Genomic DNA, 17,752 nt, shown 5'->3' on the forward strand with positions numbered 1-17,752 from the left:
TTCAACCTATCCTCCTATATAAAAGACACCAACCAATTCATCCATCGAGTCTCCGCAGTTCCTGTCCCTTTACCACATGGTGGCCTGCTCATCACTGTTGATGCCACATCCCTGTACACTAACATTCCTAATGCCCATGGCCTTACTGCTACCCAACACTATCTTCCCAGACACCCTATGGATTCCAAAACAACCACCTCCTTCCTAGTCACCATGATCAACTATATCCTCACCCACAATTACTTCTCCTTTGAAGGCATTACCTACAAACAAATTCAGCGTACGACTATGGACACCCACATGGCGCCAACCTATGCTAACCTATTCATGGGCCATCTAGAGGAATCCTCCTTAAAAAACCAGAATCCTAAACCACTCACTTGGCTCAGATTCATTGATGACATTTTTGTATATGGATTGAAGGTGAGGACACCCTATTCAAATTCCTCCAGAATCTCAACTACTTCTCTCCCATTTGCTTCACCTGGACCTACTTAACCCAACAAGCCACCTTCCTAGATGTTGACGTCCACCTCAGAGATAACTGCATCAGTACCTCCGTCCATATCAAACCTACTAACCACCAGCAACACCTCCACTTTGGCAGCTCCCACCCATTCCATACCAAGAAGTCCCTTCTGTACAGCCTAGCCACCCATGGTGGTCTCATCTGCAGTGATGAGCAGTCCTTCTCAAAATATATCGAGGGTCTCACTGAAACCTTCACTGACCGTAATTATCCTCCCAACCTTGTACAAAAACAAATCTCCCGTGCCTTATCTTTCCAGTCTCCCACCACCTCACAAAGTCCCACAGTCCGGCCACAGAGGAGCATTCCCCAGTACCATCTGGGACTGGAGCGACTGAATTACATTCTCTGCCAGGGTTTCAATTACCTCTTGTCATGCCCTCAAATGAGAAATGTCCTACCCACTATCCTTCCAACCCCTCCTACAGTGGTATTCCGCCATCCACAGAACATACACAATATACTCATCCATTGTTACACAACCCCTGCTCCCCATCCCTTACCTCATGGCTCATACCCCTATAATAGACCTAGATACAAGACCTATCCCATACATCCTCCTACCACCACCTACTCCAGTCCGCTCACTAACATTACCTATCCCATCAAAGGGAGGGCTACCTGTGAAATCAGTCACGTGATTTACAAGCTAAGCTGCAACCACTGTGTTGCATTCTATGTAGGCATCACAACCAACAAGCTGTCTGTCCACAAGAATGAACACCGACAAACTGTGGCCAAAAAACAAGTGGACCATCCTGTTGCTGAACACGCTGCCAAACATGAGATCCCTCATCTCAGTGACTGTTTTACAGCGTGTGCCATATGGATCCTTCCCACCAACATCAGCTTTCCTGAATTGCGCAGGTGGGAACTTACCCTGCAATACATCCTACGTTCCCCTAACCCTCCTGGCCTCAACCTTCATTAGTCACTGTCCTCACCCATCCAGCCCCCTCCCTGTTCCCATTCCAGCACTACACAGCCATCGTTTCACTGCCACACCCAGTCTTTTAATTTCTTTTCATTTCTCACCTTTCCGCTACTTACCCCCCCACCCCACCCTCCCCAACTTCTCTCCTGCCCTCTGTCTAAACTGCGCCACCCCGACCATACTATCACTCCCCATCCCAGCCTCCTCCTTACCCCAACCAGTCACCACTCCCATCATGCACTGTTAGTGCTGCTCGCAATGTGGTTTCAGTTGTCTGAGACTGCAGACATGTGTGCAAGTTTGTGTGTGTGTGTGTGTGTGTGTGTGTGTGTGTGTGTGTGTGTACTGCTGACAAAGGCCTTAATGGCCGAAAGCTACAACCGTGAATCTTTTTGTTGTGCCTATCGCGATTCAGCACATCTGCTATATGCTGAGTAGCAACTTTCCTCCTCTAATACCCCCACAAAAATAATCAGATTTAGTCAGTTCCGGTGACCTTGGAGGCTAGTAATGTAAGGCTGAATCATTTGGTCCAGTGCGACCAATCCATCATTCAGTAATCCTTTGATTTAAAAATTCCTGCACTTCCAGATACCAGTGTGGCGGTGCCCCATCTTGTTGGTAAATGAAGTCGTTCGAATCAGTTTCCAACTGTGGGAAAGTTCTCAACCATATCACGATATTTGCTTCCCGTAACAAGTGTTTTCCACAAAGAAAAATGGACCAAATACCTTTTCGCATGAAACTGCACAAAACACATTAAATTTTGGAGAGTCCTCTCATGCTGTATTACAACTTCATGTGGTTGTGCCGTATCCCATATTCTCACATTGATGGTTCACCTTTCCATTTAAATGGAAGGTTGCCTCGTCACTAAACACTAAGTGTGGAAGAATACTGTCATACTCACTCTTGCCAAGAATGAAATTACCCAACTCCACACATTGTTGTTCATCACTTTCATAAAGAGCTTGCAGTAGCTGAATTTTGTATGGTTTCATGTGTAAACGTCGATGCAACACACGCCATGTGACATCAGGGGCATGCTGAGCTGTCGAGCTTCACGGTGAACAAGATTTCTGCAGACTCCTTGTGAAAACTATGGCGGATGTGTTTGACGTCTGTGTCAGACACCAGGGGACGGCCCGGCAATTTGCCTTTACACAAACAACCTGTTTCTCGCAATTGTTCATGCCATCATCTAATGCTCTGTACTGTAGGAGGACCCACACTATACATAGTATGAAAGTTACGATGAAGAGTTATTACTGACCTGCACTGTGCAAAATGTATAAAACAAAATGCTTTGTTGGCCCGACTCCATTTTACTAGAACTGCAGTGGGCACGCACTACTGCTACAAGCAGGAACCGTGTAAACTTGAGAGTTTGCTCTTCCCAACAGTATGTTGTTCATGTGCGTATCTCAAATAATATAGAAGTTATGATTTTTCTATAATTGGATGATTCTTTTTGATATACCCAGTATATATCAACAAAGTAATTAATCTTCAGGAGGTTAATGTAAACTGTATAGTCAATCATCTCACCACACACCAGTAATTACATACACTGCCAAGATTTGTTCACCAAGATCATCGTCAGTCTGAATTAATTATCTGCTCCCTCATGTACGCAAACCACAAATCACATATTTGTAGTAGGTCAGCCAGTCTCTGAAACTTCAGTGATTCCTGTAATGTTCTGTTATTTCTTTTCGTTTATAATAATTATAATACAGTGTGCATGAAACTGCGGAGATCATCGTAGTTCAGTGACAAACTGCTATGTAGGCAGTTGGCTCCTGCAGCTTCGACTGAGTGGAAAACTTTTACAAACTTTTGAACTGAACCTTTAGCTTCAGATTGTATAATTATTTGTAGGCTCTTCCTCATAATCAAGCATACGCACCCCTGTTTTGCTGTAAAGTCACATTACCTAATACAGTCAGGTGAAATGGGTAAAAATATTATTTTCACAAACATTTTTTGATTGAATATAATTTCAGTCTTCATTTAATGATCCATAAACAGCATACACTTGACTTCAACTTGACAGTGGTTAGCAATTCCATCAAACTAGCAATTCTTTTGTAATAGTGCCCAACAGTGCACTTCAATCTCCTGAAATTCAGTACACATCTTCCTATGACAGCTTTACACCATGCTGATCAAAATTTAATATATTGTTACACAAATTATCCTTTCAGAGAATTGATTGCACTGATGAATGCCTATCTCACTGTATTAACTCTGACTGTTCGTAGTGCGCTGCACTTCCATCTGCCTGTCATGCTCACTCACTGGCTACTTTATATCCAATTATACCCAACCTGTCACTTGCAAGCTTAAATTCCTACCTTTCAACAAAAGAACATACAATTCAGACATTCATAAAATTTGTAAAATAACCGTACACAATAAATTAGACAGGTAAGTAATGTTCCCATTTTCGACTACCTCCTCCCAGGCATTTAGTATAACATTCCAAAATTGATTGCAGGTGCTCATTGCGAGATGAGGCTACTTCTCTCGCAAGTATGTTTCATTTCTGCCTGTACATTTTCAACAGGGCTGTGGTTTGTAGTTGCAGCTGGAGGCTAGCCAGGAAGAGAGATCTCATTCTTTCTGCAAACTACTACAATACCATAGCTGGCATTTGTCTCCTGCAAACAGATCAGTCCCATTTGATACAGTCACTCTGAAGGGATCACAATGTTACCCCCAATATGAGTATACTGGGTACTCAAATCAACCATCTATCCTGTGCCCCCGCCTGAGGTATTCCTGCCTGTCGTAAGAGGCGACTAAAAGGAGTTTCGCACGGTTCGGCCTTTATGTGATGGTCCCCTGTAGGGTTTGACCTCCATTCTTCAAAATTTTCCCGAAGAGCGAGCCAATTGGGGAAGGGTGCCTTACATGATGCATTGTGTCCATCGTGCATTGAGATCTTTAGCCCACTTTCTTGTCGTCGCATTTCAGTCCCACTCATTCTCCGTCTCTTCGGCAAGGACACCTTCCTGGGTGCGTTTTCCACCATGCACTATGCAGTGTCGCTTTCTGCATCGATGATGACCATAGACTTTTTTGCACCTGATATCCAGCAGGGTAGCCAGTCCATTGTGGTGGGGCCACCATGTACCCTGTTAGTTGTAGCCCCTTGACCACACAGGTATCGCTCTGCTGATACCTGCGCCATTAACTCCCCACGTATGCCAAGGGGTAGATGCCCATCCCCCTGAGGCATCAGGACTCCTGGCAATGGCCATCCTGCCAGGTGGGCTTTGCTGCGGCTGGGTGGCACCCGTGGGGAGGACCCCTGATTGGATTGGGTGACATCAAGGTGGATGACACGCGATGAAGTGAAGTACATCATCTCTTGCTAGTGGTGAAACACCAGCAGTCTCTAAGCATTCACGAGCTCAATTCGTTGCTCAGAAGTTTGACCCCAAATTGTTCCCCTCCCCGGCTGCACCGTGGGAAGAATGTCAGGCTAAGGATGGCAGTGGATCTTATTCGCCCCGGTACCTGGTATGTTTGAGAGCTGATGGGGAATCTTTCATGACGACGAAGCCTCAGTTTTTTGTTGAACATTTAGAGGACAAGTTTGGGTAGGTGGAGGGATTGTCCAGAATTAGATCTGGGTCATTCTTGATCAAAACAGCATCCTCTGCCCAGTCACAGGCGTTACTCACTTAAATCTATACTTGATGTTAACAAATTTCTCTTCTTCAGGAACACTTTCCTTGCCATTGCCGGTCTACGTTTTATATCCTCTCTACTTCAACCATCATCGGTTATTTTGCTCCCCAAATAGTAAAAGTCATCTACTACTTTAAGCATATCATTTCCTAATCTAATTCCCTCAGCATCTTCTGCTTTCATTTGACTACATTCCATTATCCTCGTTTTGCTTTTGTTGGTGTTCATATTATATCCTCCTTTCAAGACACTGTCCATTCCATTCAACTGCTGTTCCAGGTCCTTTGCTGTCTCTGACAGAACTACAATGTCATCGGCAAACCTCATAGTTTTTATTTCTCTTCTCCATGGATTTTAATTCCTACTCCAAATTTTTCTTTTGTTTCCTTTACTGCTTGCTCAATATACAGATTGAATGACATCGGGGATAGGCTTACACCCATGTCTCACTCCCTTCCCAACCACTGCTTCCCTTAAATGCCCCTCGACTCTTATAACTGCCATCTGTTTTCTGTGCAAATTGTAAATAGCCTTTTGCTCCCTGTATTTGACCCCTGCCACCTTCAGAATTTGAGAGAGAGTATTCCAGTCAACATTGTCAAAAGCTTTCTCTAAGTCTACAAATGCTAGAAATGTAGGTTTGCCTTTCCTTAATCTGTCTTCCACGATAAGTCGTAGAGTCAGTATTGCCTCACGTGTTCCGACATTTCTACAGAATCCAAACTGATCTTCCCTGAGATTGACTTCTACCAGTTTTTCCATTCGTCTGTAAAGAATTCGTGTCACTGTTTTGCAGCCGTGACTTATTAAGCTGATAGTTCGGTAATTTTCACACCTGTCAACACCTGCTTTCTTTGGGATTGGAATTATTATATTCTTCTTGAAGTCTGAGGGGTATTTTGCCTGTCTCATACATCTTACTCACAAGATGGTACAGTTTTGTCAGGGCTGGCTGTCCCAAGGCTATCAGTAGTTCTAATGGAATGTTGTCTACTCCCGGGGCCTTGTTTCGACTTATGTCTTCCAGTGTTCTGTCAAACTCTTCACGCAGTATCATGTCTCCCATTTCATCTTCATCCTCTTCCATTTCCATAATATTGCCCTGAAGTACATCACCCTTGTATTGACCCTCGACCCTCTATATACTCCTTCCACCTTTCTGCTTTCCCTTCCTTGTATAGAAATGGTTTTTCATCTGAGCTCTTGATCTTCATACAAGTGGCTCTCTTTTCTCCAAAAGTCTCTGTAATTTTTCTGTAGGCAGTATCTATTTACCCCTAGTGATATATGCCTCTACGTCCTTACTTTTGTCCTCTAGCCATCCCTGCTTAGCCATTTTTCACTGCCTATCGATCTCATTTTTGAGACGTTTGTATTCCTCCTTGCCTGCTTCATTTACTGCATTTCATATTTTCTCATTTAATCAATTAAATTGAGTATCTCTTCTGTTGCCCAGGGATTTCTACCAGCCCTCGTCTTTTTACCTATGTGATCCTCTGCTGCCTTCACTATTTCATCTCTCATTCTTCTTCTATTGTATTTCTTTCCCCCTATCTTGTCAGTCGTTCCCTAATGCTCTCTGAAGCACTCTACAACCTCTGGTTCTTTCAGTTTGTCCAGGTCCCAACTCCTTAAATTATCCCTTTTTCACAGTTTCTTCAGTTTTAATCTACAGTTCATAACTAATAGATTGTGGTCAAAGTCCACATATGCTCCTGGAAAAGTCTTAAAATTTATAACCTGGTTCCTAAATCTCTCTTACCATTATATAATCCATTTGAAACCTCCAGTGTCTCCAGGCCTCTTCCACGTATACGACCTTCTTTCATGATTCTTAAACCTAGTGTTCGCTATGATTAAGTTATGCTCCGTGCAGAATTCTACCAGGCAGCTTCCTCTTTCATTCCTTAACCCCATTCCATATTCATCTACTACTTTTCCTTCTCTTCCTTTTCCTACTATCTAATTCCAGTCCCCCATGACTATTAAATTTTTGTCTCCATTCCCAGACTGAATAATTTCTTTTATCTTATCATACATTTCTTCCATCTGTTTGTCATCTACGTGCTAGTTAGCATATAAACTTGTACTACTGTCGTAGGCGTGGGCTTCGTATCTATCTTGGGTACAATAATGTGTTCACTGTGCTGTTCGTAGTAGCTTACCCATGCTCCTATTTTTTATTCGTTATTAAATCTACTCCTGCATTACCCCTATTTGATTTTGTATTTATAACTCTGTACTCACCTGACCAGAAGTGCAGGCACATTTGAACTGTAACAGCAATTCCTCTTTACACAATATCCAATATTTGATGTGGCGTGTCTCTTGTTAGATGTGTTTGTCAAATATTGTGTGTTTAATGTGTTTCTGAGAAATTTTGATTGGTGGCAGATTTTACAAGGTAAGAGACATTGATATTGTCTTATGTTTCACTGTGCATGTCTATTTAAAAAGAGTTTGATTAAAATTTATCTCCCTGTATCATGAGTTTCCAAAACTATGGAGACTGAAATAAAGAAAAAAGAACAAAATATCACTGGCAATTACCAAAATGGTAGAGGTGTTGCATCCTTCCAAGCCATATATCACTCAGGAAGTGGTTAAGAAGATAAATTTTGAACACACAATATAAAAGTGAGAGTGAGAAAGAAAAAAAGTTGTTGAAGTTCTCCAGACCTTCCACAGACAGTGTATATATTCACATGTTGTGGTATTTTAATGAACTGTCATTAGAGGACAAAGTAGAAGAGATTTTTTTCTTACTTGTGTAACCTTTTTCTGTGTGAGGGCAAAATAACTCGGTTTTTGAAAGTTTAACTGTCCATTTGGAGAAAGTTGATGTAAATAACAGGTTCTGCATGTTTATTTCTCGTAGCACATTTTCATGGATATATTTTTGTAAATTTTAACCATTCCCTGGACCAGCATCTTGTTTTGTTTTTCTTTCTACACAGTGCTAAAGTCAATGCAAGTAATACTTTGCATTGGTAGCCATTCCCACTACAGTCAGAGTACTGCACAATGTGAACAACGTCAGTTTCAGAAGTGAAGTTAAGTTGACACTTTGCTGGTATATGTACAGGCTTGTTTGACAAGCCTGTGAGCAGAAACAAGTGAATCTGACAAACAAGTATGATCATGTATGGGCGTTTTACCATCATCCTACTTGGCAGTCTGCACAGTTCTCTGGTAACCACACCTTACCTACAAACTTTACCATCCCTTCTGTAGGAACTGTACCAGCCCCTTACATCCCGAGGAGGAATCTGTATGCTCATTCGGACATATGTTCATGGTGAATGGGTGCGTCTTCGTACAGCGGTAGCCCTGTGGGTTTGAGTGACCTCTGATTCATCCGGTGTAGTATTTACGTGCCTTCTCCAGACAGGAAGATAATGTATCCAAAGACGATCAACCAACAAAGCAACTCCCCCCTCACCCGGAACTATTCCTCATGTTCAGTCACTTCAGTGGGGAAGTAAAAAGCACCTTGGAAGGTGTCCTCTGATAGAACAACTACTGTCTGATTTTAGCCTGTGTTATCTCAATGACGGAAAATCTGCACATTTTAGTGCAGCTTTGGCACTTTCCCAGCCATCAATCTGACATGTACTCTTCTAGTCTTGTTACCTCAGTGCATTGGTCTAGGCACAGTAATGCCTATGACAATGTTTCAGTGGTTCTGTTGCTTCCATAAACAGTTCCCAGAAGGACTGAGCAAAGACGAAACATACTGAGTAGTGTAAAGACAGACTGAGCCATGGACTGCATGTGTGCAGCATATAATGCACATGTGCGGCTTTACATGCCATTACTGGCCCCACCCTAGCCATCTGAATTAACTGTTAATTTTTTCTTCCAGGAATATGTCGTCGTCCCCCCCCCCCCCCCCCCCCCCCCCTCCGACACACACACACACACACACACACACACACACACACACACACGAGAGAGAGAGATCCAGTTCAAGCTTTGAAATAGGAATATAGGAATGCATTTGGAAACTCGAATATACCTGGAGAGTGACCCTATTTGTATATATTGCTCCCATTTTGTTTGGTGGTCCGTGTCCAGGCCAGACCCCATGGTGTGTACACAGACTATAGGTCCAGCTAAACCTATTCCAAGAGTCTAAAATCTGTCACCCCCATATTGTTTTCAGACATATCATTCTTTCAGTTCTATGAGAATACCAAGGCGCTGAAATCATGTTTAGTGATAGCTCTAAAAATGCAAAACAGACATGATATTCTTTCACGCATGCTGTAAATAGTGGTCATCACATCTTTCTTGTGGTGCCCAATGTTGACGGAAAGCATCAGTTTGTTTACTTTTACAAACAGAATTATTTTTAAACAATTTATTTGTTTGGTGCAGTATTCATTTTGTCGATACATATTAATAGGGACACTAAAACAGAGTAACCAGTCTTCTAGCAGGGAATACATAGAAAGAAGGAATACATAGAAAGAAGGATCCTTTATTGTATGATTATATGATAGCGGAACAAACACTGGTAGCAGTTACTTCTGTAAAATATCTGGGAGTATGCGTGCGGAACGATTTGAAGTGGAATGATCATATAAAATTAATTGTTGGTAAGGCGGGTACCAGGTTGAGATTCATTGGGAGAGTGCTTAGAAAATGTAGTCCATCAACAAAGGAGGTGGCTTACAAAACACTCGTTCGACCTATACTTGAGTATTGCTCATCAGTGTGGGATCCGTACCAGATCGGTCTGACGGAGGAGATAGAAAAGATCCAAAGAAGAGCGGCGCGTTTCGTCACAGGGTTATTTGGTAACCGTGATAGCGTTACGGAGATGTTTAATAAACTCAAGTGGCAGACTCTGCAAGAGAGGCGCTCTGCATCGCGGTGTAGCTTGCTCGCCAGGTTTCGAGAGGGTGCGCTTCTGGATGAGGTATCGAATATATTGCTTCCCCCTACTTATACCTCCCGAGGAGATCACGAATGTAAAATTAGAGAGATTAGAGCGCACACGGAGGCTTTCAGACAGTCGTTCTTCCCGCGAACCATACGCGACTGGAACAGGAAAGAGAGGTAATGACAGTGGCACGTAAAGTGCCCTCCGCCACACACCGTTGGGTGGCTTGCGGAGTATCAATGTAAATGTAGATGTAGAACAGTGCCGTCACCCATACTGGCTGCTACCACCTTGAGGCAGTGCTGCTCAGTTGTTGCTGGAGCACTGGTTATTCTTAGTGTTTTACTGTCCCTGATAATAAATATTGATAAAATGACTTGCTTGACATGGCTCTATTGAACAGGCACATGAAATTCCACTTTAATAACAAATTTATTTGTGACGAAAAACAAACCAGTGCTTTCTGTCATCGCTGGGTGTTAGATGAAACACATAGTGGGCAATATTCGTTTGAGGTGGCGCCAACTACACATTGAAAAATGAAATTGCAAATATCTGCTGAAACGTCAGAGAAAATGCGCTCTCTCTCTCTCTCTCTCTCTCTCTCTCTCTCTCTCTCTCTCTCTCTCTCCCTCCCTCCCCCTCTCTCCCCCCACCCCCACCCTCCTCTCTGTCTCTAGTACCAGTATTTAAAAGCATTATTCTTAAGTTTAAATGTGTGGCAGACTAGGAGACATTTGTAACTGACCTTTTAATTATGTTTCATTTAGTAATATGAATATTAGATACTGTAAGCACTCTATTTTATGCAATAGTGCTAATAATCTCATTGAATGTCCTAAGTATGTGGGGGGGGGGGGGGGGTGTTTTAAAGTATCACTGGACATTTTAATAGTATCTCTCTGTAAACATGCTTCTCACTAATAAATTTTGACCAAATACATTAACATTTTGTTTCAGATTTCAAAATTGTGCAGAAAATTAGATGATATATGGGAAGAAAACAAAGGCATGGAAATACTTTTCCTTTGGACTCAGTTTCTGAAAGAGGAAGCACTGAAATTTCTAGGCCATGAAGAAAAGCTAGATCTGAGTGCAATGTACACTTTCAACCAGAAGTTCATTGCCAATCATCGATCAGAGAACATTCAGAAGGTTATTTTTGATCCAAGCAGTAATGAAAACAAACATGGAAACAAAAGTCTCAGGAATATATTTTTGACTACAGATGGGAAAGACAAGAAGCTAGGCCACAACACTCGTGGTCGGGGTTACTCAAGCAGAGGAAGAAGAGGATATAGAACTAACTGGAAATCCCAAAGAAACTGGGAAAATCGTTACACCTACACTCCATCGCCACCTAGTGAAAGTGATACAGGTAAGTTTTCTTGAGGACTGTGTCACATGTATAAAGTGATTGTGATTTTTAGTTACAATATGGAAAGAATAGGTAGCTACTCATCACATAAAGATGGCATTGGGTCACAAACAAGCACAGTGAAAAAGAATGCTAGAAATGTTCAGCTTTTGGACTGTCCCCTTCATCAGAAATAGCGCCCCCCCACCCCACCACACACACACACACACACACACACACACACACACACAGTCTCCGGGTGCTAAGGAGACAACAGTGGCCATTTGTGTGTAAGCTGTGAATGTGTGTGCTTCTGTTTCAGAAATTCTTTTTCATTGTGCCTGTCGGCAACTCAAACCCTTTTATGTGGGTTGTAGCAACTTGTCCTTTCCCTACTGTTGTCATTCTGTCCAGGACTTCCCATTGTGAATGTTAGCTTATACACAATTTTCGTTACGTAAAACAACCTGACACTAAGGGATTTTTGTAAACACAGAAAAATTTAGTTGCATCTTAGACTGTGGGTGTAAGAAGTATTAAAGACAATTGTAACCTTACATGGTACATTATTTTCGATCCACAGAAGTGTGAAACAGCAGAAAAAAATTACTAAAAATGTAGAAAAGGATTTGTAGCAAATGGCAGTAACAGATGAATGAAAGCAGACATAAGAAACACTGGATTTTGGATAAGCTTTTTCGCACAGCAAGAGAAAGGAAAATGTTGCAGGAAATAGGAATATTTCGGAAATAGGTAGGAAAGCCACCCACGACTTTTGAGATTTGTTTTGGTACAATAGCACATGGTGAGATGTGTAATCAGTGGCCTCAGTATAAGGAAGCTTCAGTTATGAAGTGACTACTGTTGTTGAATTTTGGCCACCCACAGGAACAAAAACATTAAATACAGAACATTGGCCTAAAATACTGAGAAACAGTCGTACATATAACAAGTCTTACATAGCCATGAAAGTTTATAATTTTGATCACTAGTGATGTGTTCTACTGATTGTTCTGAAAGAAAATAATCTTATTATATTCAGAACATTGGAGAAACGTGCCTCCCCCCCCCCCCCCCCCACACACACACACACACACACCCCACCCCCCACCCCCTCCCAGTAGCTCCTAGTGCCATAATGCCAGGTTAACAAGGCTGTGCATCTCGAAAAACATTGAAAGAATGGACCCTGTTCCCGGGTCACTGCGATATTCACTGATGGTCATCTGGGGAAGTGCAGAACCACATTTCATCACTGAACACAGTGTGATGCTATTAATCAGCGGTCTGTGCTTCCTCCCTCAAGGTGCCACTCCAACAAAGCCGTTTATGCTGTGTTAGCAGCAGCATGTGCATGAGATATTTATTCCCTTGTCTGGCTGCTTTTAGTCTCTGACCAGTGGTGCAGGATGACACATCAAGTTGCAGTGAATCCATTGCTTGTTCTTGGATGCCAGGCGCAGATGTTAAGAGGTTACAATGTGGTGCTTGATATACAGTATGGCTATCCTCCCTTGTGACGGTCAGACCTGACAACTTTGACTATGTGTATGCCTGTCCTCACATTCCAGTGCAATCCAGTGTTGACACAATTACATCTGAATGCCTCAAAAATATGGATATTGCATGATTCGACCAGACAGCCAAATGGAGACCTGAAATGGGGCTCCTTTCATATTCTTAATAGGTGTTATCGCAGTCTCACACAAGTATATGGTATCTCTGTGTCCTTCACAAGTAATGCTGTGCACAGCCTGTATATACCTGACCAGGCCTGGTAAGAACACACAACACTAGTACACTCCAGTGGTAATTTTACCTTTTACAGAGATTTGCAATTTTAATCATTTCCAGACCCAGCGGTGCTAAGTGTGATTACTAAGTTACATTGACACTTTACAGTATCTTCTGGGTACTTCACTTTTTTGTCAGGCAATGTAGTTATAAAGGCTTTTAAAAGTTAATTTCAATCCTATGTATGCTCATGTCATTTGGAATTTTCACTAGCATAATTGAAAAATGTCTTCAGTTTACAACCTTCTGGCCTGATATAATAAAATAAGCATTAATTTATATTGAGTTGTTTAACAATTTTATTATTTATAAAACTGGCAGGTACTAAAGAAGATAACGCAGGGATAAGACAGAGGAAAACTGAAACTAAAGAAAACATTCTGGAAAAGTCATCTGAAATGCCAGAAACTGCTTCACAAGCAAATGGCATAGCATTCACTTCAAGGCAAAGCAGAACAGGAGACCCACGTGCCGTTCTGGACATCAGTCCATTCACTTCAGTTGTTAGAGTGATTGTGGACTACAATAAAATCAGAGATGAAGAAGTTTTCAAACGCAATTTCTACACTTGCAAGATCTGTTTCCAGGTATGTTGTGCATGTATATGAATGTGACAATTGTTTGGCTTAAATGTCAAGTATAATATACTATATAAATGCAAAATATGAGAGACAAATGAGTAGGATGTGAGCAATTGATCCACAGTAAGAAGAAAGCACTTAGGTCATTGAAACGAGCAATTACAGTGTGGCTACTGACATGAGTAGTAGAAACAAATGCAGAGTAATTGTTACATATGTTATATACTCCTAGTTACTGTCTGTTTATTCCTTACATTATTTATAACTGTTCTTCTTTGTACATTGGAATGTCCTTCTCTCATTTTGTTATCAGTGAAAAAATTATTTCTACGTCTGCTATAGTGGTGTGCACGTAATAAGGTCGGTGATAGAGCAATGTGCAGCAGCAAGGGCCATATTGCCACATGGCAGTTGAGCAGGTAGCTTCATTCCAATATGATGACCTGTTACCATGCACTTAGACTTGAGTGTAGAACATTTAAGCTTAGATTTTCACGTCAGTTTATGTCTGATAAAGATACCAGGCTGCTGTTGTGTCTTACTATAGAGTGCATATAGCATGGCAGAATGCTCAGACGATGCCACAAAATATTCTCCATCCATATCTGTCTCTGTGCAGAATACATCATGCAGCTACCTTCTTACAGGCATACCACTATAATATTGTGTGTGTGTGTGTGTGTGTGTGTGTGTGTGTGTGTGTGTGTGTGTGTGTGTGTGTCAATACTTTTACATCAGAAGTAGCTGAATGGGTATTTGCAAAATACCACCACATCTGGATTAAAAATGGAAAGTCTAGGATGGATTAATAACAATCTTAGGAAAAGAATATATTGCTGCTCATCATGTAGAGGAGACGAGTGACAGGCAGGCACAGTGAAAACACTACAATACATCTAAGCTTTCGGCCAAAAGACCACCTCATGATGTAGAAAACCACACACACACACACACACACACACACACACACACACGCACACACACGTCCAATTTCTGTGTCTGTACTACAGACTGCAACTGTGTCTGATGGGAGAAGCAATCCAACATTTGGGGAGGAGTTGGTGGGAAGGGGAGCAGGAGAGAAGAGGAAAAAGGCTGTTGGGTGCATTTGTGGAATAAAAGGCTTTGTAGTACTAGAGCGGGAGCAGGGAAGGGGATAAGGAGGGGAAGGACGGGGATTAACTAAGGTTGGGGCAAGATGTTTATGGGGATGTAGTATATGTTGCAGGCAGGGTTCGCACCTGTGCATTTCAGAAAAACTGATGCTGGTAGGAAGGCTCCAAATGGTGCAGGCTGTGAAGCAGCCATTGAATGAAGCACATTTTGCTGGACAGCATGTTCAACAACTGAGTGGTGTGACTATTTGTAGGCACAGTTTGTCTGTGGCAATTTGTGCGGACAGACAGCTTGATGATTGTCACACCCTAGTAGAAAGCAGCTCAGTAGTTGCACCCAAGTTTGTAGATCACTTGACTGCTTTCACAGCCACATAACTATCAGTGCACGCTCCTACAGTCAGCACTACACATTCCCTCACCCCTACCCTGCCATCCCTCCCACTTTCTGGCCCATTCCACCTAAGTAACCCCATCACCCAAGCCAGATTGTTTCTCCCATCAGGCACAGTGTCCCTTCTATATGGTGTATCACCACTGGATGAAGTTCACCACAGGCTGGTTGTAAGAGCAGTGCCACACTTAACGTGTACATACTCAAGGCAGAGATAAATAATTCTTGTTTTAAAACCCTAATTAGTAAAAATAGTATTGCAGCGATGTCAGTAATTTTTAAATCTGGCACACTATTTAACAAAAATTCACCGCGCAGTGTTAGCTAAAGATGGTAACTACTGAGGAAGAACAGCACATTAAATCATACGGTATTAGAAAACCTTTAATATGGCCATAAATACATGTGCATGTGTGTCTCCAATGGTAATCACAGTTCTCATGTGTTCAGTTGATGTCAGTCGTTATTGCGGATACTCTGAGTACAAAAGCTTTTTTCATATTCCAACAATCAAATAGGTCTCTTCTCCCTATACTCACAAATGCCTGTTGTTGAAACATAATTTCACATTCAAAAAGAACTATCAGTGCTGGCCTCGTATACGATGTGCTGCGATTTATGTGCAAGACCAGATAGCTAAGTAGGTAAATGTTAAAAGCTCCGAGATTCAATCCTTGATGTGATCGTGGAATTTTTTCAGTCTCTTACCACATTTTTCTCCAGTGACATTGATTTGTCACTGAGAAATGCCAAGTTGCACCTTGGTTCAGACTTCACATTATACTATAGGACTCCATGCAACTAGCTGGATCAGTCAGTTCGAAGATTTGAGGAGTGTAAGGTCATACCAACTCCAATGGGACTCACGCTACCTCTAATGCACCATCAGCAGCCTCTGCACAACCCGTTGTAACCCATTCTGGACGACATGTCCGTTTCAACAGAAAGTACTGTTGACACTAAGGGGGGAGTGGTGAAGTGCAGTGTAATGCTGTGTGCAAGTGATTGCCATTTGTAATTATTATCTCTGGTGCAGTCTCGGACTTATGTTTCTTCATTTGTTTTTATGTTGTTCTGTTGTATAATTTTCTAGTAAAGGAGTCATATGAGTTACGATGTGTTTTTATGTTGCAATTAAGTAAATACAACTATTACCGCAACAGGACCATGCCTAGGAGGCTTACCCTCACCACCTGGAAGGATAGCTTCTCCCATCATGTGCTATTGCTCGCAGTCTGGCCTCAGCAGCCAGAGGCAGAGGCAGTGGTCATGTGTGTGCGCGAGTTGTGTTTGCGTGAATGTATGTGTAGTCTAATTCAGGAGAAGGCCGTTTGGCCAAAAGCTTACTTGTTAAGCAGTCTTTTTGTTGTGCCTGTCTGCAACTATACATCACCACAATACGGTGAGTAGCAATCTATCCTTTTCATAATATTGTCTCTTGTTGGTTTTATACAAAATGTTACCTCTTAATCCAGGCTGTCTCAACTCTACCAAGCACTGCTCAACTTACTCGGGAGCAGGCACAGCCAGTATAGGCTACCAACTTGGCAGCCCTATTACATTCATTCTGCACATGCGTGAACTACTTGACCAACCCTGACAGTGTGCTTTCAGCCGCTGGAGAACTTTTACCTAGCAGCTTTACTGCTCACACATCAGCTATTTGCCCACATGTGTCTGTGGTGCCCTGCTGCAAGCCGACAGGCAGGCACTGGAACAGAATGCCTTAACCCATACAGTAATGTATTTTTGCACACTGAGATACCTTGAAAGATCGCACCTGTTCTGGCAACAGCTTCTCTTACTGTACTCTTGTATGAAGGTATCAGTTGCTTTGCTGTGCAATTTTTCTCAACTGCTTTCAGTTGCTTGTTAAATATGGCAAATATACCCAAAAATCCTTATTGAAGTTCACCAACTCTTCCCATTTTTAAATATTTGTTGTTTTTCTTTTATCTGACTGCTGCATTTCTATCTTTGTGTGTACAGCCATACTTACCTTGGCATTTCCTGTGATTGTTTTCTTTTACTTGCTTTTGTGTAAGTATTTATTATTATTATTTTTTTTTCATTCTATTCTTCCTCATGGTACATGTCCATTCACATATGACAATCTGTAACATTAAAAACAAGGACTTCAATCAGAGATTCTTCCCTTCTTATATTTGTGATTTCATTCTCTCTGTTCTCCTGGGCCTTCAGCAAATTAGTAAACTGTTTAACTGGGCGGTTATGTGTAGTAAATAACTGTTACAACATCCTATCTAGCAATAATAGCAAGTGCAAAAACTACAAAATTTTATAAAGAGGTGATTATTTTCATCGATCTTTCCTCTGACACATCTTGTTGCCAGATCAACGCGCAGGGCTTTGAATTGCTGCAATCTTTTCCATTGAATAGCAGACAAATCGCTCAGACCACGGAAGCGGATCCTGATCTGAAGATTTTGTTGCATCACAT

The 17,752-nt window shown here is 41.9% G+C and overlaps 1 protein-coding gene across 1 annotated transcript in view; it reads left to right on the forward strand.

Moving 5' to 3' along the window:
• The window catches only part of LOC126416527 (E3 ubiquitin-protein ligase RNF14-like), a 79,188-nt gene that overhangs the window by 5,183 nt on the left and 56,253 nt on the right, over positions 1 to 17,752 (forward strand). The window contains exons 3-4 of the mRNA XM_050084274.1: positions 11,011 to 11,428; positions 13,523 to 13,788. Coding sequence (XP_049940231.1) covers positions 11,011 to 11,428; positions 13,523 to 13,788 — 684 coding nt within the window. The remainder of the gene's footprint in view (positions 1 to 11,010; positions 11,429 to 13,522; positions 13,789 to 17,752) is intronic.

The sequence above is a fragment of the Schistocerca serialis genome, chromosome 8 (genome assembly GCF_023864345.2).
Source record: "Schistocerca serialis cubense isolate TAMUIC-IGC-003099 chromosome 8, iqSchSeri2.2, whole genome shotgun sequence".
Taxonomy (NCBI): Eukaryota; Metazoa; Arthropoda; class Insecta; order Orthoptera; family Acrididae; genus Schistocerca; species Schistocerca serialis.